At 29.9% G+C, this 26,136-nt stretch overlaps 2 protein-coding genes across 4 annotated transcripts in view; one reads left to right on the top strand and one right to left on the bottom strand.

The window, feature by feature from the left end:
- The window catches only part of LOC123290881, a 220,839-nt gene that overhangs the window by 53,632 nt on the left and 141,071 nt on the right, over positions 1-26,136 (bottom strand). The gene's annotated exons all lie outside the window — the stretch shown is intronic.
- On the top strand, positions 11,846-26,056 carry LOC123290882 (proteoglycan 4-like). 3 transcript variants are annotated; one of them, XM_044871241.1, is made up of 6 exons: positions 11,846-12,050; positions 12,467-12,695; positions 13,191-13,499; positions 13,584-14,201; positions 23,121-23,214; positions 23,849-24,374. In XM_044871241.1, the coding sequence occupies exons 1-5, from the start codon at positions 11,871-11,873 to the stop codon at positions 23,204-23,206; spliced, it is 1,422 nt and encodes a 473-aa protein (XP_044727176.1). In that variant the 5' UTR covers positions 11,846-11,870; the 3' UTR covers positions 23,207-23,214; positions 23,849-24,374. The 3 variants fall into 3 exon arrangements, with proteins under 3 accessions (XP_044727176.1, XP_044727173.1, XP_044727174.1); XM_044871238.1 differs by having other exon boundaries at positions 13,191-14,201; XM_044871239.1 differs by lacking the exons at positions 23,121-23,214; positions 23,849-24,374 and adding an exon at positions 26,001-26,056 and having other exon boundaries at positions 13,191-14,201.

Raw genomic sequence — 26,136 nt, 5'->3', positions numbered from 1 at the left:
AGAAGCGACGTTGACTAACTAAGGTTAGTATGATGTTTCTCAGGAAAAACTCGTTCGATTTGTTGCATGTGTTATAACACTATGAGAAATTGTGTAGTCAAAAATCAATTTTTTCTCGTTATGTCTGTCTATAAGCCAAGCGCCTCGATAGGGGATTGTATCAACTCATGATGACGTTGAGACGGAACTTGCAACGTGCGCAGTCATCACTTAAAGTGAGTTAGGTATATCTAGACAGATAATGTACGGAAAAAATGATCTTGATTGCATGGATTTTTCGCCTGTGTTATAGCCTGTGATATTTTGGATTGGTTTCATTCTGGGGTAAGTCTACTTATAACTAGGTTGATATGGTTAAGTCAAATGGACCTTCAGAAATATTTATGCATAAAGGTTATTGTAAATTAAGCAATTTTTATTTATTCCTTTTCTTTTTGAAATAATTGAATTTTTTTCCAGGGATATTTATGTTTTTTTTATCTCTTTCTTATATTTTAGGAATACCTGTCCTGTAATTTTTTTTTTAGGAATTGCGATAATGTTATCCAATTTGTCATGTTCCGGTCATGACAAATTGGATAATTATCTATCTTTTTCTTCTGTTTAAATGTAACCGGATGCACTTAAACAGAAGGAAAAGATCGTGGATTAGGCCTATAGGGGATACCACGTAAAAAAAAACGCGCTGATGTATCCTACCTCAATGGTAGTGTGGAAATGGATACAAAATTTTTTTTAACGATTCTCTTTTACAGAGGAAATTTTGGAATACAAATGACACTCTTGACTAAGAAAATATTACAGAATATTCTGTATTTATTAGAAAAAAATTCATTGAAAATTGAAAAGTACGAAGAAAGCGGAATATTGTAGAATGTTATGGAAATTTTGAGGAAAATTGATACCTCTGAAAATTTTACTAAATAGGGGATCGGACTAAATTTTTATCATTTCAGATGAAGAATTCTCACTTTACGAATGGACAAGTGAAAATGTTTACTAGTATGCAAGATATGAACGTTATTCTGACGTTATTCAGTTAAATATGTCAGATATGTATGTATGTGAAATGTGACAGAGTTATCAACACTGCCTGTACATGGTATTTCAACAATTAACTCAGTCAATTGTTTGTTTTCACTTGTTTTTAATACTAGATATAAACTATTAGATAGCTAATATACTTACAGATGCCATACGAGTATTTTACACCACTGATTTATTTATACAGTGGCGGGTGGTATATAATATTAATTGTATTAGAATTATTATTATTTAATTGGTTCAATGAACTTATAAACGTAGAGTATATAGAATATCGTAGATTTTATTATTTCAGTGCTGATAATATTAATTTAAATTTTTTGCAAGAACTTTTATTGTACAAACGATTAAATGTGATTGATTTGAAATGAGATTAGAATATTTTGCACTTAACTATTTACTGCATTGAGTCGTGCAGAAAAATTATTATTGAAATATTGTTAAAAAATAAATTATGGTTTTAGAAATGACACATTGCTCCATTTTATTGTTTGGGTTCAAATGCTATACATTTCTAAAATAAAACATCTTTTTAAAATATTAAGTTACAAATCGGATGCAAAATTTTGTATGTAAAACTAAGAATCGATCCTCTGAGCCAAGGCTAAAGTTTTCTGATTTCAAATGATGAACACATAGAAAGTCATATATACAGTAAAACAGTATTGCCTCAACCAAGGCAATATTTACTTGCTACCATGTTAAAAATATATTTTCTTGCAATTATTATTATTTTTTTTACTATGTAGTCATATTTATCTTTGAAGACACTTTGTATAATTGAATTTGAAAACTTTTTCATACTTTGTGCTCAGTTTTTCCGTTTTCTCTCGTACCTTCATTTATTTCATATTTTTAAAATAACAAACTGAAAACTTTTGAATTCATACTTACGAAAAAAGTTTTGAAAATAAAATTCCAAATTAGCAAATGTTTGTGTGTGCAATCTGATTATGGCAGCAATCAACTCACCTGTAACAAAATAATTAAAACTTTAGTAACTTTGTAAACAAAATTGAAATAAAATTTTTGTACAAAAAATAAGTAAATAAATTAAACCAGAAAATTCAAATAGCTATTCAAATTGTTAAAAAATTATCTAAATTCGCTTTTCAAACAAAATTTAATATTCTCCTTCAAAAACCAAAATATTTTTACAAATTATTTATTATTATTATGTCAAAAAACTAATGATTTTCTAAAAACTTAATTTTTTTTAATTTCTCAGTGTTTAACAAAAAAATTTGGGTTTCATGGCTTATGTTCCAGTTGACTAAATGTGTCGGACGTTTTAAGGCCATTTTTGATAATGGAATTTTGTTTTTCTAATACAAACGAATTATATATATATATGTATATATTTTTTTTGAATTTCAATGACAAAATAATTTTTCTTCATAGTATACGTTGAGTTGGCAACGTCAGAGAAAAATCGATGTTAAGACTGGGTTGATTATAGATATTCCTTTTCGTATTGAAATTAGGTAGAGATAAAGTATGCCTTGCACCTGAGAGCGTTTGCGAAAACTGTGTTTACTACTGAAATTTTTTTTAAATAAAGAATGTTATTTTAACTTGGCACACAGTAATTAAGTTGCTTTACTACTGTCCAACCTGCGTTAATAATTCATGCAATTTCTCTCAGAAGCAAGCCATATTTTATCTCTATTTAAGTTCAATAAGGAAATCAGTATCCTGAAATACAACCGTCTTAAAATAAAATATCGAAAACGTTGCCAGCCCTCGTACCATCAATTCAATATAAAAATTTCTATAAAAATATTATTAATAAAAATTTGTTTTTGAAAGTATTGAAGGACTTATTTCATTTTTAGTAGAAACAAACCTATTGTAATAATATTTCATGATTATAATAATAAGCTGACTTACAAATTTTCCAATGACTGAGTTAATAGAAACTATAATGTTTTAAATATGAATGGTTAAGAAAGTGATTGACGTCATTCTACATAATTATTGAAAATTGGTTAATGTAATTATTCTCTACTAAAGAGTTACAATTAAAAGTGAATTAAACTTTAAATACATTCTTAAATTTGCAAAAATATTTTACGAAATTTAATGATTTCGTTGAGAATTTTATATTCATATACTTTTAAAGTTTTAAAATCGTCCTAAAATATGTAAAAATCCTAAGGGGATTTATCAGTTTTGGATCTTTTATCGATAGTATCAATGGCGTCAAAGTCCAATATACGTAACAGAAACAAAAAACAATCTATTTTTTTCGAAGTAAACATGGTCGAGATGACCACCATTTCCTTACCTAATAGAATTTTATTTCAAAGAAGGAAATGAAATATATTTATATCTACAGAGAAACTGGGGTCAAAATGAAAAGTTATTGAACATACAATTCAACCAACAATTGACCTTTAAATTGAACAGATTAAAGAAGAAATAACATAATGGTGTTATACAATCATGTAACAAAGATTTATGTAATTGGTTTAAATTTATTCTTCATTCTAAATATTTTGTGATTGATTTTATTATTGTAAAACGTGACTTTGTAATCATTATTTTTAAAGTTAAATGATTGACGACAAATATAAATTTATTGTGGTTTATAAATATATTTTTTTTTTCTGTAAGAGTTACATCGATTGACAGATTTATTTATATGATGTTTAAAAATATCAATTACAAATTTTTATAGTTGTCATATCAATTTTATGTAAGGTTTTTTTATACTGAACGACTTATTAACCACAAATCTTCTAGTAATCTATATGAATACTTTTGCCTTCGATTTCTGCTTCGTTCATTGAACAGGCCAGATTAACTAGTCAATCGAATACAAATTCTGCAACCGAAGGACTCCAGATAATAAATTTTTTCCCCAATTTTCTAGATCAATTTTGCAGACTGTCACTAAATAAGCAACGAGTTATATACACTATATAAGAGTAATCATACTGATTATGACTACATGGTGGTCGAAATATGTATTTATATAATACAAAAACTGATCTAGGAAATTCTAGGGAAAAAATCGAAATCTTACCAAAATCATTACGGACGATTTCGTAGAATCTTACTCTACGAGTAAAATTGTCTTCTTAACCTGCCAGGGATAAAAAAGACAAAGGTTTAAACTTCAAGTTTCAGCAGGTGTTGTATATTAATAACAAATTTGTTGAAAATCTAATCAAGGAAGTATTAAATATTCAATCTTTTCAGTTAACCAAAATCGATTTGTATTATTAATTTTACAAAATTGATTATTATCCATGATGAAGACTTTTATCATTTCGTAAATTACTTGCTGGTCAAACTACCGTAAAATTTTTTTAAACTAATCATTATTAGACCGCCTATCAAAATGTATTTATAATTTAAAATTTAAACGAACAGATTAATATATCCATAAATATAATTGAATTAAAGTAATTATTTTACAATTATATCTAAACAAGTTTATAAACACATAAAATATATCGTGTAAAAGTAATTTAAAATTTTACAATTCCATAATAAGATCCGTTAAAATTATAGGTAACAAATAAAGTTTTCATAAATAAAAATTACATATCGATTATAATACGTATACCTTAAAAATTGTAGATAATGTAAAGTGTGGTCTGGCAAATATATAAAAATTAATTTTACTTACCAAAGGGAAAGTAACCGAGAAAATGAGTTACCATGTGCTTTTATTTTAAAGAGAAACGAATTAATTTAGTGCACATTTTTTGCGAACCAACCCCCCCCCCCCGGTTACGAAATAAACCAGTTTCACAGTAAATTTAAATTTTGGTGGACCCACAATTAAGACGAGTTCAAAAAGATAAAGTTTTAATCTATGTGTAAAAATACAACGGGGTGCTATCAGGTGCAATAGATAGGGGTGATCCAAGACACACTACGGTGATATCCACGGTATGTTATGGTCTTGTACCACGAATCGCAGGTAAATAAATAAAGACGGTTGTTTAATACTTAAGTTCTCGAAAAAATAAAATAAACGGTGTATAAGAATTATTATACGCAATAAAAAAAGTTATATCGTTTTGTACCAAAAAAGACTTTAAAATACAAATACATACAGTCAAATCTGGTTAAAAGACAATTGTAGGGGCCGTGAATTTGAATAGTAAAGCATAATATATTGTCAAATGTTGAATTGTCGCTTATAGAGGTACAGGCAAGATAGACTCTCAGTTATAGAGGGAATGGTAGGAAAAACGACTGTCACTTATACATATTTTTGTTTCTCACTTATAGAGGTTTTTGAGAGGTCAAAATCCGGGATCTGAGAAATATTCTTACTTATAGAGTTTTCCAGTGTACCCAGTTGTTCTCTTACTCAGCTCAGATACAACAATTTCCCATATATACATACATACACACATGTTTGTACACCATGTAAGGTTTCAATTTCAAACTTAAAAATAAAATTTTGTGATGGCTATATTTAGCTAGAAAATCAATTGACATACAAGGCCGTTGTAATTTGTATATTTACAAAAAAAAAAAAAATTATTTATTTAATAATATATAAAATAATAACAATGGGTATAAGTGGGAATAAATATTATTAAAAGAGGTGTGATTGTTATTGTAGTTAACAATTACGATCTTCCTTTAGTGGTTTTTAATAAATGTAAATTATAAATTGATTGTAATTTTAAATCATATATGTGTATGTCTGTTTACGAATAATTTTGAATAAATTATTATCCGTGAAAATACTTCCAATAAACAGGGAAATAAAAAAATATATATATTGGCGTCGGGATTCTTATTGTATTAATTTATGAGTCATTTGTTTATTATTATTGAAATTCCATTTTTTTCTCAATTTTGAATCCGATCGTTAATATATGTTATAGAAATCGAAATACTAATGTAAATGCAATGAGCTGTTTTATCGAAAAAGGTACCGTCAACTACTAACTAGATTGACAGTATCTTCAGGGATACAAAACGAGTTCATAAACACCCACTGATCAATTTTAAATGATTATGTATTTTGTCTTGACTAAATGTTATTGCTTTGAATGATAGGGTATCCTCGCTTAATAGATATCCCTTCAAGATCCCTATATATTATAAATGTGAAAGAAAGAATGTTTGTTTGTTTTATTTGCTTGTGTGTTTTTAACGCTTTCATGAAAAAACTAATGAATGGATTTGAATGAAACTTAACAAAAATATAGCTCATACAAAATAACACATATTAATTTATCAAAATGAATTAATTAAAAGAAAAAGTTTAGTTTATGAAATTTCACTACGCTATCTATGACCATTATTTTGAACGATAAATTAAAAATTTCTGTAAAAATGCTGAACTAGATACAATCATGGCCACCTTTTCTGATACACTCAATTAGACTTTTTCATTTTATCACATTAGTTTTTAACAAACTGTCCGAAACACAAAAGGTAATCACTTTTTAAAATAAAAAAGTCTATGAGTCAAAACTATATCAAAAAAATTGAAATCTGTTAATATATTTTAGCTGTGTAAAACACCCTATTTAACTTACCCCACCCCTATTTCAAGTGTTATGGAAGGAGGATAAGTGAGCGCAAGAGAGATGGAGGCTGTAGCACGGTGGTCTTTACTTTAAATACTTGGTTTTTGTGGTTTTTGCAAAGTTTAGGAAAATGGCTAATTTATGGGTCATTTTTGCGATGTTTGATGTGACTTGTATAGTAGATTGTTTTCATCAGTGTTTGCCAGAATTTAATTCAAAAGGAAAATTTTAAAAGTGAGATAAAATAAAAATTAATTTAATATCTGAAGAATTTGAAAGAATTTAGAACTGTACTATTTGTGTAAAACATATTAGGAAATATCCCTTGAAAGTCAAATAAATCAAAAGCTTGAGATAATTTTTCTTTAGCAGTGATAGTAGTTAATTGACAGTGATTTTTATTACATAGGTTTTGTTTATTTTTTTTACAACTACTTTTTCTGTAGCGCCTCTAATAACCTTAATCACATTTCGTAATACTTAATAGATTCTCCACACGCCTCTTTGAAATGAAACTGATTTGTTTGTTTTCTATTTTAATAATATAAATTCATTTGTTTTGTTATCACTTTTTTTAAATCAATAATATATTATAATTGAATAATAAAAACTATGAATATGAAAATTCCAATAAAAAATATTGATTTTATTGATTCGATTTCATTTGGTTTTGTCTTCAACAAAACCACAAAATAATATTGAAGAAATATGATCTTGAATACATTGGAATAGTATAATTCTATGATTTAAATTTATAAAATAGAACAAATTATTCATGTGAAACAAATCAAAATCATAAAAAACTATGCATTCTATGTTTGTTTAGATTTCATGTTTAATGTGTATAAGAACGAGATGAAAACCAGGTTGAAAATTTAAAGCGGCTTAAAACATGCTACAATAAGTATGCTGTTTGACAGTATGAAAAATGTTGCCTTCATTAGTGGTACCATTTGTTGTACTCTGACAAAAAAATATTTATTATTTATTAACAAAAACTCTAAAAATTTTTAGCTGCATACTAATTTTCAGGAAAATTGTTGAAACCGTTTTGAAAAACCGTTGAAACCTGAGACATTGACTGCAAAATACGATTTTATCTGACATCTATTGGTGACTAAATAAAATACAATACCGGGACATTCAAATTGGTTTTTGTGTGGAGACATTTGAAATGGTTCTTATATTAGTGACAAAATTTGTCTTTTTAACTAAAAAAAGACCGAGTAAAGCTCAGAAATCCAGGTTTTTATAATTTGTTTGTGCAGTACTAAATCAAACCGTAAAGAAGTTTCTAGAAAAAATATTGGTGTTATAATTACACATCCGTTCAGAATCCATGTCAGGTCTCTTTCTTTCTTAATATATTTTAAATTATTCTTTCGAATATGAATTTTTAATTAGTCAATTGTTATCCTATAACACTTAGATATTATGACATTAATTTATTTACTCTTTTTTTTTCTCTTCAAGATTATCAAGAAATTGAAGTGAGCAAAAAACCGACTCGTATAAATGTCGCTAATTACTGTAACGGTTCAATTAATAATATATAGATGAGAAAATTCTAAACTTTTTGCTTTTTATAATTTGTTATGTAATAAATGCAGTGTTTTTTTCTACATTAGTGCAGTATAAGACGGCGTTGATGTTGATGAAAATATTTTAGAATTCAATATTTTGGCAATCAATGCATATAGTTTTTATTGCCAATGTTTTAAAACAAAAAGTCCCCAAGTTCAGTTTAAGACATTCTCAGCTAAATTTCGTATAAATATTACTTTCAATGGATCAAGGATTCCTAAATAAACATGTTTAGCCCGTCAGCACTCGCGTTATGAGCATTTTGCTCACGCTCGATTTGAAACATAAACAACTTTTATTTTTCGAATGACCGTTTATGTGTTTTAAACTTATTCTATCTTCATATAATTTTATTCGAAGCTCTAGAGCACCATAACTTCCTTATTTTGGCTATAAGTATGATGAGCTTTGCCCAAACCTAATGTAAAGTAAAATCATTCAAAGTTTTGAGGAAAGTTAACGAATTTTTAACATAGGTTTGTAATAGATTGGTCAGTATTCTTGAAACTAATCCAATCCAACTTAAATGCCTCCATCTTGTAAGATGTAGGACATCATTTCCTATTATTCAAATTAAGATGAGCATTTCTGGGGGATGTACCTATTATGCATTTTGTTAAAATATATCCACTTCTGGACCCAAAATAAAAATTTTCATTGTGGGTCCTGGAGGGGATATATTTTAACAAAATGCATCATTTCCTATTATATGATTAGGTCGCTGTATTAAACGATAGCATCACCATCTTATACTGGACTAGATTATATTTACTGAATCAATAAATAATAAAATCGATTATCATCAAGAATTTTTTTTCAATATTGATTTTTGTTGTGACAACAATAAATAATAATACTAACTGCAAATTGAATTTGTATTTAGTTCTCCGTGTTTAAGTTGTTAACTTTATATGGATATAAAAAATTTTTATTTTTATAAAAATAACAACCACAATAGTGTGGAGAGATATCGTTTTTTATTTTACCTATGTGTCGTGTACATGTGTGTGATCTGGTTTGATTTTTATTATACATACGGCAAAATCTGGGACACGGTCGACTACCTGTCTTTAAAAAAAATCATTTTTATATTTTTATAATAAATAATATTAACTGATTGATATAATTTTTATCGGATATCAATTATTATTAATGTGTATTAAATAATAATATGGAAATTAAGATTAATAGTACGGACGTAATTCAAATTGGGAATGTAATGCAAGTTCCGATTAAAATTTCAAATAGACGGAACCCTGTAATCTTTCCGGCAATATGAATACGTAGTGAGCCTGGTACTTAGAATGGCCGTTAGCCCGCAATATAGCCAAAATTTTTTGTAAAAGTATTGAAAAAAAATATTATTCATGAAAACATCCAACTATTAAGCTAATGAAATTAAATCATCTCAATATAATTGAGTTTTAGAGGTTATACAATGCTACTAAGGCCTTAAAGTAGTTCAAACTCATTTAACTATAACAGAATATAACTTGAATGATTTTTGAGCTTTATTTACGTTTAAATATACAAGAATATGTTCAAACACGCTAAAAAACGACTATTGTATATACAGATAGTTAAAAATAAGTGTCTAGCACCCAATTCTCGTGCGTATGCGTTAATCATATTCGATTCTAGGTATTCTAAGTGGTCCAAGAACCGGCTGCAAAATTTCCAGGGTTATACTATTAAAAATCATCAAGAATGATGGCAGTCACGTTTTTAAAGAATAAACGCCATGATTACCTGAATTCCCTATGATCCCAAGAGAGGGAGAAGAAATTTTTTGTTTCAAAATTCAGACACCTATTTGGTCCGTTGGTTATAGTGATTGCCAAACTATAGAGTTGAAAGTGTTATTCAAGGAAAGAAATGATTACCTGAATGAAAATCGACCTAAATTGAGGCAATAACGTGTTTTATCTACAAGATTTAAGTAATTACAAAGAAAAAAAGTAAAAAAAAAAAAAAAATTGACTGAGTTAATTGTTGAAATACCCTGTATAGAAATTCTTGAATGTCAGTGCTTGCAATATCTTTTATAAATTAGAGGAATTTAAAAAACCAACAAAATTATCGCCATTTATTTGGTTTTCGAAAACTTTCAAAATTTACGAAAGTATTTTATAGAATTGTTTTTCGTTTTTCACAAGATCACAAATTCTTCAATTCCTATCCTTCCCACTCCCTATCTTTCATAGTTTTGGATAAAATGAACGCCAATTTGCGCCTTCACAGGTAAACAGTGATGTCTACGAAAAATATTGTGTGTGAAACAAAAGTTGTTTATTTTTAAGGAACATTTCTTCTACACTTAAACTTTTGTGCTGTGACTTGCCGTATGTCAAAATACAGGACATTCTAATACAAAACACCAAAATGTCAGCACATTTCCTAGTCAGACTAGAAATACAATGTCGTATAAATTTCAACAAGACTTATGAAATCTTCTTATAATATTAAATGCTAAAAATAAAAATAAATATTCGATTGTGAACAACAATTTATAAAATTTTCCATGTCACCTATTGTTCGATTTAACAGATACATATTAAATCTGTGAAAATAATTAGCAATATACACTAATATACTTATGTATTATTTGAAACAATTATTGCTTAAAGATTATTCAAAATTAGTGCATAGAAATTGTTATAATTTATTGATGAATAATAAATAAATAATTATTAATCACACATATTTTTCATTATGCAATTATTTTGTATGTACGTATCCATTTTCTGTGAATTTTATCGTGAGAATTGTATTCATTTCCATTACGATTTCTCGACAATATAACAAATATAAGGAATTCCTCAAGCAAATTATATCCGGATTTAATTTAATCAATCATTAACATTATAACTCTTTATATGTATATATATTTAAGTACGTCAAAACATTGTATAATCATTAGAGACGCACCTTTTCTCGCATGAGAACAAAACCTCTATGGTTCTTGGTTATTTAATCGATAAAAATTAAATATTTCAAAAAATTTTTTATAAATAATAAAAAAATATATATAAATAATAATAAAATAGGTTATGTAAGTATTTGGATTTTCCATACTAATTATGTACCTAAAAGTTAAGGAAATCTAATTCATTTAACTCAAATTATTTCTAAAGAATGGTCAGAAATTCTGCCGAGAAATTGCTCTTCGTTTGGTATTTTGCACGATATTTTACAAACTATATCCCCATTTAATTATCAATTGAATCTCATTTTTGAAATTAATTTATGTAGCAACTGTTATCGAAATTGAAGTATCCGAATTTTTGCAATTTTCTGGAAAAAATCAAAAATAATTTTTTGTTTCGAAATTTGATAGTCTGAGTTATGATCCAAAAAATACAAAATTCTGGTTCATTTCACGAAAAGTAAAAAAAACATTTATGATTTGGCTAAAAATGATGGTTTGAGGTAATTTAAATCCAAAAGCTATAAAACTCCCCATCTATTGTATTATGGAAGATTTTTTAATTCAGGAATAAGAATTATATTTTTTAATGAAGTGATGCATTAATTTTGTAAGAACACTTTTGTTTCCATAGTTACAATAAATGTAAATAAAAATATATCAAATGTACACAAAAATTTAGTAAAGAAAATTATTGAAAAAAATTTTTTACAAATATCAAAATTTTTCAGTATAAATATATACTCAAATACGCTCAAAATCCAAAATTAAATTTAAAAAATGTAAAAAAGCATTAAAAGGACGATAAGATGAAAATAGAGGAGAATAAAGAAGAATATAATCCACAACATCTGACAACAGAAAAATTTCACACTGATCAATCTAAAACAGAGACTGGTACCTCCCGAGATAATAAAGATGAAGAATTATCCAATGTCCCAAGCGAAAAAGTACTTAATGCTTCAGAGGTATTATCAAATGATTCAAAGGTTAGTTCAATCAACCTAAAATGTTCGAGCCTGTGATCCTGACGCAGCTAAAGACTTGGTGAACTTGAGTTGAACATGTCAAAAAGGTGGAAGAAATGTCGTTAACGTTGCCATATTGATCTAACGCCTTTTTTTTTCGAAAAATTGAAATACCTGGAAAATACATTTTTGTCTTTTTTTAAACGTTCCTTGAACTGTCATTAGCTATTATTATAACAACTTCCGGGAATTAGACCTATAGTTGAAGTTTTTATTTTCCAAAAATCTGTTCAAGGTGTTGTTAGGGTGAACCATTTTAAAATTGAGTTTATTAAAAGGCATATCATTCTTAAAGTTGGTTTCCTTATTTACGTATTACTTTTGTTTTCGAGTACTTATAAATTATTTTATACCTTTCTAACTATTGATTGGCTTAGGTGAGCGATGAACAACTAAACGATGCTATACTGAAAGATAATGATACTACGATCGATAAAATATCAGGCGCACCTGACAAAATCAATGAAAATGGAACAAAAACAAAGAGAATGAAGCAAAGCGAAGTTCTAGTTAATCAAACCATGCCAGATAAAACAACTGATCAGGCCAAAGATGGTGGTACAAAAACGAAAAAAATGACAGAAAGCACAGACGCTTCTGGCAAGGGTAAAATCATAATTTTCATAATTAAAACAATCTAAATATCAAACAGCTGTATCTCGCAAAAAATCATTGCTCATTTGAAAACTTGTATTTTCTAGTTTTGTAATGTATTGCTCAAAAATTTGTATTACCCCTTGTCCCTTTGCACGATAGGTTGAAAGGATGAGAAGTGTTATCCCTAAATTTCATATGAAGTTTAGAAGCGTACCAAAGTTTTAAAAATTATTGTATAACAAATTTGTCACTCAAAAACTTGTTTATTTTTCTTGAAAATGAGCAATAAAAAATCGCCATACGCGCTTTTTGGCCCAAATATTAACTTTCTAAGAAAATTAAACTATGTAAAAATTTTGTTCTTTTAATACATTGGTGTAGTGTAATTACAATTTATAAATTGAGTAATTCGCGTAACAGGAAAATTCTGAGACACTGAGATTCAATTTTTAAGCAAATATTAAACTTTTGATGATAATAAGATATTGATTTTGATGAATACAGGTAAAAGAAAGAGATACAAGTTGAAATGCAAAAACTGTACGTGTGAAAATTGTCCGCTTAAAGAATATCAAAAAAAGAAAAAGGCAGGTAAACTAGAAGAAGTGGTTGGGCCTGTTTGTAAGTGCGAACCAAAATGCGCTTGCATGGATTGTGAATACATAAAACGCTTACGAGAATTACTTTGCAATACCGTTTGTGGAGGAACACCAAAACCAGAAATAGAAACTCCAGACCCAGGAAGAGATACTCCTGAGCCAGGAACAAATAATATTCCAGAACCAGTAAAAGATACTCCAAGCCCAGTGACAGGTACGCCAGAACCAAAGACATATAAGCCAAAACCAGGAACGGATACTCCAGAACCAAAAACAGATACGCCAGAGCCAAAAACAGATACGCCAAAACCAGGAACGGATACTCCAGAACCAGGAAGGCATACGCCAGAAACAGCAACGGATAATAAAGAAACAGATACTCCAAAAACTCCAACCAGAAATTGCTTGCCCTGTTGTTGTCCAGAATTGATACAAAAGAAAAGAAAATGTAAATGTATATGTGCTGGAAAAAGTGGTACTTTTGATGGCAATCCTACAGATTCAGCGAATGATAGATTGACCAGAGAAGCAAGCAAGAATCAATCACTTACACAAATTAGTTCAGAAAATGGAAAAACACGTAAAAAACTACTACTTGCAGATAATGTTCAAGATAATGTGCAATCAGCTAAGGAACACTCAAAAAATGTTCGACACAGTGAAACAAAATCGAAAGATCAACCAGACTCAAAATATGATATACAATATGTTTCAGTAATATTACCATCTTCCGATACTGCATTAAAAAATTGTTGCAAGTTATGTAGGGAAGAAAATAGATTCTTCGATTCAAAAGAAGAAGAAGTCGGTTGCCCAAAAGAACAAGAAGTAGGTTGTCCAAAAGAACAAGTGGAAAGTTGTCCAAATGATTCAAAATCTACTGAAAGTGGAGAAGGCAATACGAAGGATGCAGAAGGTAAAATTAATTTTTGAATAACTGGATCAATCGATTGAGCGACAGTTAGAAATGTGTTGATCAGTGGTTTGCAAAAAAAAAAAAAAAATGTACGCGTATTCGAAAAATTAACGTTAGAATAGGGAGTTAATTTTGATAATTTAAAAATAATACGAGATTTGAAGATTATTTATTTTTGTATTTTAATATTTGTAGACTACTGGTATAACACAGGGTTATAGCAGCAAGGTTTCAGCAAATTGTTAATTACATTAAAATAATTATAGTTTCTCAATATACCTATGGCCGGGATAGCTTTCTTTTTGTAGATACAGCGTGTTGAAATTTTGGAAAAAAAAAAACATTTTTGTGAGCATTGTCAAAAAGGCTGTTTAGAAAAATGGAAAATTTGGCCCATACAATGAACTAAGAATCCTTCATGAAAGCTATGGTCATTAAATACGAAAATCAGTGGAGATACGTCTATTCCATAATCAAATTTCGAAAACATAATTATAGGACGCCTTCACCGCTGGTTTTTGTAATTTATGGGCGTAATCTTTAAATCATGAAGGATCTTTATGTCATACTACGTACCAAAATTTCAATTCTTCTAAGCACCCGATGTGGTAAAATTCCCCAAATGTCTTCTTTTCCTAAAATTTTAATATCCTATGTCTAGAAACGAAGGCTTTTCCGATGATAAGTGCATTGAGAAATTATCATTATTTTAACGTTTTATCTACCATTTGCTAAAGTCCTGCTATCATAACTTGAGCCACCTTGTATAATTAAACGCTTCATTTTATAAAAAGTAGTACATTGTGATCTAAGAGCCCAAAGTAAATTTATTCCTTTAAAAATTATAAAAATAATTTAACATAAAATAAGCAAATTAATTTGAATTTTGTGTCTCATTATCGAAAAATATTAGAAGTCGGTTTAAGAAAATTGTTTGAAATAGAAAAGTAGAAATTGATAAGGGAAATCCATCAGATACTCCGCAGTAAAATGTCACACTTTAAATTATGAAAAATGGCTAACTTCGTTTAAATTAAAATTCTGCAACTCCTATCCTAAGTCCCCACCCCTTATCCCAAGCGGTCTGCAGGAACGATGTTATAGTCTTCTTGAAATCCAAAATTTCAACTATTTAACTTTTATTTTGAGTATGTTACTAATTTAAGAAAACTTTTTGGTGCTTTGTTATCAGCTCTTAGGTTGTTTCTAGAATTTTTTCAGAATTTTCTCAGATAAAATGTCCGATTTCGATTGCTGCAAGTAAGGACACAAAGACTTAGATTACATCCATTAAGGCCTTTTATTTAAACCTATTTTATAAGTGTTACAAATGCTTGACGTCATACCTATTGTATGTCAAGCTCATACATACACAATATTCTCTTTTTTGAAATCAGATAAAAGATAAACCGCATTTAATTCAAATTTGGAAGTCGGATTCATCGGTTGATCCACCATAAAAAATAAACAATAAATTTAAATAACAGTTAATTCCAAATCATGCAGGATCAAAAACTGTTTGTAAAACATGTTCATGTAAAGTTTGTCCATTAAAAGAATATGAAAAGAGAAAACAAGGAGAAGATAATAAAGACCCGTTATCAGTTATGAAATGTGATTGTTCACCTGAATGTAACTGTCAAAATTGTACTTATATTAAATGTGTGCGTGAGTTACTCAAAAAATGTGACTTAATTATTAAACTCAAGCAAAAAAGTGAATCGTCGTCTAGTAAAACGCGAAAGCTGGTTGCAAAAGAATGCCTGAAATCAACAGAAAGTGTAATTGAAGAGAAGGACGAAACTGAAACCAAAATAGATCTTCCTGTAGAGCAGATACAGAGCGATTTTGAAGATGAGAATATATCAAAAATAACCGGTACAAAGTATGGAGACTGGTCTAAAACAAAAGTAGAAGCTCGTTCAATAGAACAGGTCCAGAGCGGTTCATGTTTTGAAGATGAGATTAGACCGAAATTAGCGGACGCCGAGGGTAGATACTCCGAACAAGAAGACAAAATAGACATAGATCCTCAACAAAAAAAAACTGTTACAGAATCTGAATACCCACCAGAGAAAAGCATGAATACAGGACTTGAAGTAGAGACTAAACCAAAAATAACCGGCACAGGATATGTATGTCCACCAGAAAAAAGAATAGATCCATGTGGTAAAACGAATGATAAAAGTTCATCTACAACAAATAAAATAACTGCTGAAGATGTCATTTGTAAATGTGGAAAGATATGTCCGTGTGAAAATTGTAAAACACTTAAGCGATTAAGGTTGTTATTAAATAAAAAAACCGAGCCCCAAGTATATTGCGTAGTTAATACTCAAATAAGTGAAGATACTCGGCCAAAATGTGAATGTATGGGTAAGTGCAAAGGCTCAAAATTGAAAGAGGCTTATTCAAAAATATGGCAAATTAAAAGTCGAAAGTCCAATGATACCTCAGTTCAATGCGTATGTAAAGAAGCATGCAAATGCAATAAATGCCAGTTTAATACACAATCGCAAAGTAAAACGGAGGTTACAGAACCTAAATCATCGAACTGCGCATCCAAGAAAACTAAATCCTCACGTCATGTAACGATAGACATAAAATCGTCATGTGGTGCCCCTCAAGAAACTAAATTGCCTCGCAAGCTGCGCAAGAAATGTAAATCATGTTGTAGGTCATTCAAAAAGAAAAAAATCCCGTCAAGTACAACTAAGGAAGATATTACAATGACGAAATGTTGTATGTCTCAGGAAGAAATTAAATCATCATGTACTACACCTTCCGAAGAAACCAAACCCTACAATGAAGAAATTAAACTGCCATACGTAACTATAGATATAAAACCGTCATGTAATACCCCTCAGGAAACTAAATTGCCAAGCAACCCACGCAAAAAATGTAAATCATCTTGTTGTAGTTCATGCAAAAACAAAAAATCGCAATGTTGTACAACAAATAAAGATACTATACCCCAGGAAGATATTACAATGACGACATGTTGTATGTCTCAGGAAGAACTGAAATCATCATGTACTATACCTGAGGATCAGGAAGAAACTAAACTGCCATGTACTACACCTTCCGAAGAAACCAAACCCTTCAATGAAGAAATTAAACTACCATGCGTAACTATAGACATAAAACCATCATGTAATACCCCTCAGGAAACTAAATTGCCTAACAAGCCACGCAAAAAATGTAAATCATCTTGTTGTAGTTCAAGCAAAAACAAAAAATCGCAGTGTTGTACAATAAAGAAAGATACTATATCCCAGGAAGATATTACAATGACAACCTGTTGTATGGTTCAGGAAGAAATGAACTTACCATGTACTATACCTTCTGAAGAAACCGAATCATTCGAAGATGAAGCTAAACAGACAGGTTGTACATCCGGAGAAGAAATAAAACTGCCATGTACTATACCTGAGGATCAGGAAAAAACTAAAGCGCCACCAGAAGAAACTAAACTGCCAAGTACTATACCTTCCGTAGAAATCAAATCAAACAAGGAAGAAATTAAACTGCCATGTACTATACCGGAGAATCTGGAAAATAATAAAGCGCAACCAAAAGAAACTAAATTGACATATACCATACCTGAGAACCCGGAAGATAATAAAACGCAACCAAAAGAAATTATACTTGTTTTCACTATATCTTCCGAAAATACCAAACCGTCTAAAGAGGAAATTAAACTGCCAAGTACTATATCTTCGGAAGAAATCAAACAACCACCAAAAGAAGAAATTAAATTACCACATACCACATCTATGGATCACGAAGAAGCTAAAGCGCCATCAGAAGAAACTAATCAGCCATGTTCTACACTTTCCAAAGAAACAAAATCACTCAAGGAAGAAATTAAACTACCACGTATTATATCTGAAGATGAGGGAGAAATTAAAGCGCCACCAGAAGAAATTAAACTACCAAGTACTAAACCTTTCGAAGAAACTAAATCGCCGAAAGAAGAAATTAAACCTGAGGATCAGAAAGAAACTAAAGTACTGTCACAGGAAGAAATTAAACTTCCTAAGTACACACGCCAGGAAGAACGTATGACCAAAGAAGAATTTGAAACAACCAAACAAACATCACTTTGCACTCAGTTTTTTAATAAAACAGCGGCTAAATCTTCAACAGTCATTTGTTCATGTTTGAACGAAAATTGTGACTGTAAACAAATAAAACGTTCACTTAAAAAATCACAATGCAAGTGCACTGATTCGAGTAAAGATTTGATAAGTTCGTCAAAATGCAGTTGTCTTGAAACTTGTAAGTGTGTCCAATGTAAACATAAAACAAAAAGTTCAATAAAGTGTGATTGTGTTGAGAGTTGTAAATGTACAAATTGTAGATCAAATCCATCACAGCGAGCACAGTGTAACTGTGTTGATCCATGTAAATGCTTAGATTGCAAATTTAATCCTGTATTGCCTGAATTAGTAGTAAAAGTTGAAACACTTGATACAGAGACCGATCATTCAAAATCTCAGAACGATCGGAAAAAGTGTAAATGTATTGGAACATGTACTTGTCCAGATAAATGCACTTTGGAAGTTTGTAATCCTGAACTAACTGGTTTGAAACTTGAAACACCAAATCAGATACCAAAACCTGAAACAGAAAATAAATCGTTTCCTTGCAACACACAAAAATGTACATGTACAACTGGACAATGTTTGACTGACTCTTGCCTAACTAAGAACGGGTCTAAAGAAAAACCTAACCAAAGTGACTCAAGCCAAACAAACTTAAAAGAGATAAATAAATCTGAAGAAAAACCCAAAGCTCGATGTAAATGCACTAGTGGAGAATGTAAGGCAGACTCTTGCCTAACTAAGAACGAATCTAAAGAAAAGCCTAGCCAAAGTGACTCAAGCCAAACAAACTTAAAAAAGATAAATAAATCTGATGAAAAATCCAAAACTGAATGTAAATGCACCACTGGAGAATGTAAGGCAGACTCTTGCCCAACTAAGAACGAATCTAAAGAAAAACCTAGCCAAAATGACTCAAGCCAAACAAACTCAAAAGAGATAGAGTATAAGTACATTGGAGTTTGTAAATGTGATCCAAGTTGTAAGTTATTTGACAAAATTGTAGCTACTGAAAAAAAACAATGCAACTGTATAGGTGATTGCAAATGTATATGTTGTAAATATAAGCGTCGATCTAAGTTAATTTTGGAACCAAGTAAAATAAATTTTTCAGGAAAAGGGAAGCAATGTAATACCAAAAAATGTACATGTATATGTGGCGAATGTCTAAAAAATTATTGCCCAGCTAAGAGTAAGTGTAACTCATGTTGTAAGATGAGTGACAAAATTGTAGAAAAAGAAAAAGGACAATGTAAGTGTATAGATGTTTGCAAATGTACGTGTTGTATCTTGAAGCCCGGCAAAAAATGTAATATCACAATATGTACATGCAAATGTGGTGAATGTTTAAAAGATCTTTGTCCAACCAAAACTACTGAAGCTGGTTCTGATGTTAAACCACCAACTGAATCTGTACAGCCGGAATCTGAAGAAAAACCAATCAAAGAAGAAATTACACCAACTGAACCTGAAGAGCCGGAATCTGAAGTAAAACCAATCAAAGAAATAACTGAACCTGAATCTGAAGAGGAATCTGAAGGGGAATCTGAAGAAGAATCTGAAGAGAAACCAATCAAAGAAGAAATTACACCAACTGAACCTATAAAGCCGGAATCTGAATTAAAACCAATCATAGAAGAAATAACTGTACCTGAATCTGAAGAGAAACCAATCAAAGAAGAAATTACACCAACTGAACCAATAAAGCCGGAATCTGAATTAAAACCAATCATAGAAGAAATAGCTGTACCTGAATCTGAAGAGAAACCAATCAAAGAAGAAATCAAACCACCAACGGACCCAACAGGACTTAGAGAGAAAACATGCAGTTGTTGTAATTGTAAGTCGGATACTGAAGTTAATTTACCTAAGCCTGAAACTACGACCGAACCTAGACCGGAGGATAAAATTATAGTAAATGAGAACCTTCCAGTTAAAACATGCAAATGTAAAGATTTTGAATGTTTGCCTACAGATTTTAAATTGAAATATCCTTTAAATGATGAAAAACCACCAAAACCTAATATGGAGACCAAAACTGAATCTACATTAGATACCAAAGAGAAAAAAGGCTGTTGTTGTTGGATGAAGAAGTCGGAACCTGAAATTAAAACAACCAAAGATAAAGTTACACCAACTGAACCTACTGAATCAACACCTGAAACTACCAATCTTGGATCTGAAGTAAAAGTACCGGATGAATTGAAGCAATGCAATATACAAGAATGTAAATGCATTTATAATGAATGCTTGAAAGAAAATTGTCCAATTAAGGTTACTAAAACTACACTTGAAGTAAAAGCACTTGGGCCTGAAATAAAAGAAACGGATCCATCTAAAACTACTGAACCTGGACCTGAACTGAAATCGCTTGCTACTGGCGTTGATGCAGATCGCGACCTGACGTTAATACACCCAGACTTGATACATGTTGATACACATGAACCATTTAAGACTACCGAACCTGAAGCTGAAGTTGAGGTACTGGATGAATTAAAGCAATGTAATATATCAGAATGTAAATGCATATATAACGAATGCTTGAAAGAAAATTGTCCAACTAAGACTACTAAACCTACATCTGAAGTGAAAGCACTTGGGCCTGAAGTTAAGGTACAGGATGAATTGAAGCAATGCAATATACCAGAATGTAAATGCAAATGTAACGAATGCTTGAAAGAACATTGCCCAACTAAGACTACTGAATCTACATCTGAAGTAAAAGACAATGAAACTGCACAAGAAAATAAGAAAGATTCTGCTAAAGAAAACGAGGAAGACTCAACTAAAGAAAAAGGGGAAAATTCTGCTAAAGAAGAAAATAAATCCGTACGTAAGGAAAAAAAAGGAGATCCTGCTAAAAAAACAGAACCTGTTAAACGTGAAGTTAAATGTAAGTGTACGAATTTTGAATGTTTGCCTGACGATTTCAAATACAAAAATAACACAAATGATCAAAAGGACTTAGTTAAACCAGAATCCACTAACGAATCATCAAAGAAATGTATTTGCACATCCAAAAAAAAACCTAAACTTGCAAAAAAGAAGAAAGTATGTAAATGTAAAATTTTTGAATGCTTGCCTGAAGATTTCAAACGAAAATTTCCCACTAAAAACGATAAAGATTCAGATAAATCAAAAATTAACGAGCCATCAGTATGTGAATGCACGTCTAAGAAAAAGATTGACCCTGGAGAAAGGGGCAAAACTAAAGTGAAAAAGTGTAAGTGTAAAAAGTATGAATGTTTGCCAGAAGATGTGAAAGAAAAAATTCGTCAAAAATATAAAGTATCCATTAAAAACCCGAATGATAATGAATACTCTAAATTATGTAAGTGTAAGGATTTCGAATGTCTTCCAGAAGTTAAAAGTGAAAAGTCAATAGCAGAATGTGAGTGCTCTAAAGGGGAATGTGATGATGGAGATTGTCAATCCAATAAAAAGTCACTACCCGAACTTGAATTGAAAGAAATCGAACAAAAATCTGATATCCCTCCTGCAATAACTTTAAAGCCGTCAGAGGAACCACCAGAGGAAATTGTTAGTCAAAAAGAAACAAAGAAACAACCAGAGGTTATTGAAAAGATAGGAATACTTAAAGTTTCTAAAGTGGAAACTTCTCCAGAACCTGAAGCGTTAACATCAGATCGTCATTTGAATGAAGATGTAACAGAAATATCGCAAGTAGAAACTACAACCAAATCAGGCCCTTGTTCGGGCCCTAAGTGTAAATGTGCATCGTGTAAGGATACCGAATCGTCCGATAGTAAACATGATTACGGAGAATAAATAATTAAGAACTTGTAGAAAATTTTCTAAATTTTTAATTCTTAAGCTCAACAATATTAATTAATTCACAAAATTAACAAAAAACTGTAAGAATGAAAACTTAAAAAATGTATTGTTTTTAGTCCTGTGTTTTAATTAAATTTTCAAGCTCAATTTTTATGTGATTTTACTTAAGTGCTCAAAAAGGACTGTTTAATTTGTGTATGTATGCAGGATATAAACATATTTCTACACAGAAATGAAGGATTTCATAATGTAAAACCTCTATTGGTATTTATTCTACTGTCGACGTCCTGGCAAAATTGGACCTTTTTCGAGTCTCATAAGAGCAGCATTTAGATTACATTTATATGAAAAAATGTAGTAAAAATTTATAATGCTGGGAGACAAGAATCTAAAATTTTGTTAAAAAAAAGAGATCAGTTCATAAAGCTTTTTTTTATTTAAATGAATTTAATGTACGCGTATTCTTTAAAATTGAAATTATGATTTCAAAGAAAGAGAAATTAAGGGTGCTTCATATTTCCGATTTTCGACAAATTTTTTCCTACGATGTTTTTGACTCTGCCCGATACATGCGTGACAGAAAAAAGTTGTATGTTAGCCACACATATATTTTTTTTACATTAGTGTAAATTGATTAAGAAGCTGGAATATACTTACCTGGCGAATTACGCTGTATATAAGGTGTATAAAATATTATTATTCCAAATAGCAAAGAACTTAAATTTCTACAACTATCTTGACCTCTGTTTAGAATAATATCTTGAAGAAGCTACACACAAAAATATCACAAAGCCATCCCTTTGCGATCTACAATTTCTTGAAAAATATCTTTCCATTATGCGAATTCCAAAATCAACTGTGATAAGTTATAAATATAAGGGTAAAGGTTGATTCACAATTTACGTTTCGTTTCTATTCCTTGTCCTTAAATTTGACCTTTGTCATATATTTCGGCTTCTTTTCGAACTCTTTAAACATATTTTAGGTCAATATAATTACAATTTTTAAAATTACACAGGGGCTTATTTTTTTACACGGAAGGGTGTAGCAAGAAAAATTCGTGGAGAAGTTGGAGTGTTCAAAAGACAAAAGAAAAATTTGTAAATTTTAAGGTAAGATTACAAAATATTTTTTGCCCTTTATAGAACGAATTTCTGCCTTTACATTATAAAAATAGTAGATTTTGAGGTGGATGTTGGTTTAAGCTCTTAAAATATCTCCCAGCTAGCTACGTTAAGCGTGTCGGTTAATTAACTTTTCGTCTGAAAAAAACCCTAAATTTCAAAACTAATACATAGTTTTCATACAGTTGTATTCGATCACGAAATTTAAATTTAAACGGGGCGTATAATGTGAATCGGCCTTAGAATTTCTTATTGGCGGTATTTGGTCTCAAAAGAACAGAAAAAAATTTTTCTTTTCGTTCCAAGGAATTTTTTTGCATTTATTTTGTTGCAACGAAAATGTTTTTCGTTGTGTACTTTAAACAATGGTGTAGTGGCCTGTCTCAATAGAAAGGAATTCGTTCATAATTTCCCTAGCTACAAATATTGTTTACTTTTCAAAATGATTCAAAACGTTAACCTTTTTAAATTATAAACATCCAAAAATTTAGTTTTCATAAACATGTTTTAATGTACCAATAATAGCCAAAATGAAACCAAAATTAAGATCGAAATGATAGGTTAGTGAAATTAAAATTTTTTGTTTATAATATTTAAAAGAAATAACTTTTCAAAATTTCAGAAGCCAAACGAAAATTTGAATGCAAATGCAAGTCATGTAAATGTGATGCATGCCCAACATTAGCAGCTAAACTTAGAACTACAAATTGTAATTGTGCGACTTGCGAATGTGGTGAATTACAGAAAAAAATTGAAGAAAAAATCACAGAATTAGAGGAAAAAAAAGCAACTGCAAATAATCATGATTTAAATTTTGGTACAATTAAACCATGCTTATGTCAACCAAAATGTAGGTGTAAATTATGCCCCGGTCGTGAACAAAAACCTGATCCTAAGGAAAGGCAAGAATCTTGTTTATGTAGTGAGGATTGCTTATGTACTGTATGTGCATATAGAAGGCCTAAAAAATTTCCTTTTGAAACTGTAAAATCATGCAATTGTTTGCTATGCATATGCAATACATGCCCTGGTTTAAAAGAGTAAATTTGATAATAATTTTAAAATAAAATTATTCTATCAATTATATCTGAAAATTATGCCAATTTTATAATACTTAGCTCTATTATGAACATCTACATTTAGTTTGTACTGGCTCGAAATAAATATTTAAAAAAATTATTCAAAAATAGAACGAATTTCATTTTTTTTATAACATTCAAGACTTAATCTGTTTAATATAACGGGATTCAGATAAAAATTTGTTTATTCTACTTTTCCTTTGAAAATAATTCAAAAGCTCGATTAGATATTAGTCTCATTTTTGAAAGAAAAGAAAATAGAAGCTTTTGTAATCGAACTCAGGGATAAAAATTATAGCTGCTCTCAAAAATTGAAATTTAATTTACACAAGTTTTTTCTGAAACAATATAAACCATAAAATATAGAATGTAAATTTGATAAAGATTAAGTTGTTCTGACTAAAAGAAATAAATTTGTTTTCTTACACATTCACCCCCCCCCCCCCCCGGAAAACGTCAAATTTTGTCTCGCAGTGCTAAACGAAGTATCTGATTTCCGCCTACGCCGAGTAGAAAAATAGTACCTATACACACCACGGGAGCAAGTAAAGAATGTCTCAGATCTCATGTTCATTGTCCTCAGGCGAAGCTGAGGTTAACAAACATTCTTTACTTTTTCTCGCTTCAGGTGTTTTGTAAACTATTTTGACCTTGTCGACATAGCCTTACTGATGAGCCGTTAAGATTTTCATTTAATAATATTTGACCTTCTTTTGTGTTCTTTAAGTGACTATCCATTATGTACCGAAAGCAAAACATATTTGGATACATTCTTGCATCAGGTAATATCTTGTCTCCCTGCATTATTAGAAAATTTTCTTAGATAAATAAGATTTTAAATCTTTCTGATGAAATAAAATCAAGATAAGTCACAACCAATAAAGCGTTAATAAAATTTGTGAACCGGAAGTTTTAGAAAGTGAATAAATATAATTATTATAAAAATTTTACATAACATTAATAATAAAAAAAACGAAATATTCTACAAAAATGAAGACATTTTTAAAAATTCTTGCATTGATTGTTTTCTTAACATAGTGCTCATAAAAATTGAACCAAAAAAAAAAAAAAACTATAAACTCAGTTCAACTATAAACTTCATATGTTGACAATCATGTATATATTTTGTATGTTTGGATCAAAACCTAGAAATTTTGAACACATATCGGATATATCGCGTTGATACGGGTGTCAAATTAAAGGTCTTTAAAAGTTGGATAGAATGAGGTTTGTGGTGTCTTTTCGGCTAATAATCATTCAGTGCACAACAAAATTGATCCAGAGAGAGACTTGTTTTATTTTCGGCATCTTCCTAATCCTTCAAAAGTCAACTTCTTTTTTGTAAATGGTACTGCATACTTTTTTAGCAAATTTTGATATTTTTTCGCCTGAAAAATTTGCTTTCTAGATCGCAATTTTTTTCGCCTGATTTCAAGGTATTTTCAGGTTCAAAAGTTTCCACTCAGAAAATTTTTATTTTCGAACAAAAATTGATTTTTTTTAAGGCAGGGAATCAAAATCTGCTACAAAAAATAAAGTAGTTCTACAGTTACCAGTTTTTGATATTCCAAACACATTTAGTATGAATAAAAGGCACTTAGTGAACAAAACTACAGCTTTTAATAGAAAAAAATGTATATTTATTAAAAAATGTTGCACTTAAGATTTATTAAACAATTAAATTTAATGTTACAGATTGCATTTTATTATGAATATGACTGTACTAATATATAAGAATAATTCATCTTTCTTTCTCCACATATGGTTTTGATTTTAATTTGAATATTGATGGAGAATATTTTATTTGACTTGTTGTGCGATTACCTCAATG

The sequence above is a fragment of the Chrysoperla carnea genome, chromosome 1, assembly GCF_905475395.1.
Source record: "Chrysoperla carnea chromosome 1, inChrCarn1.1, whole genome shotgun sequence".
NCBI lineage: Eukaryota > Metazoa > Arthropoda > Insecta > Neuroptera > Chrysopidae > Chrysoperla > Chrysoperla carnea.
This window is presented reverse-complemented; position numbering and strand designations above follow the sequence as displayed.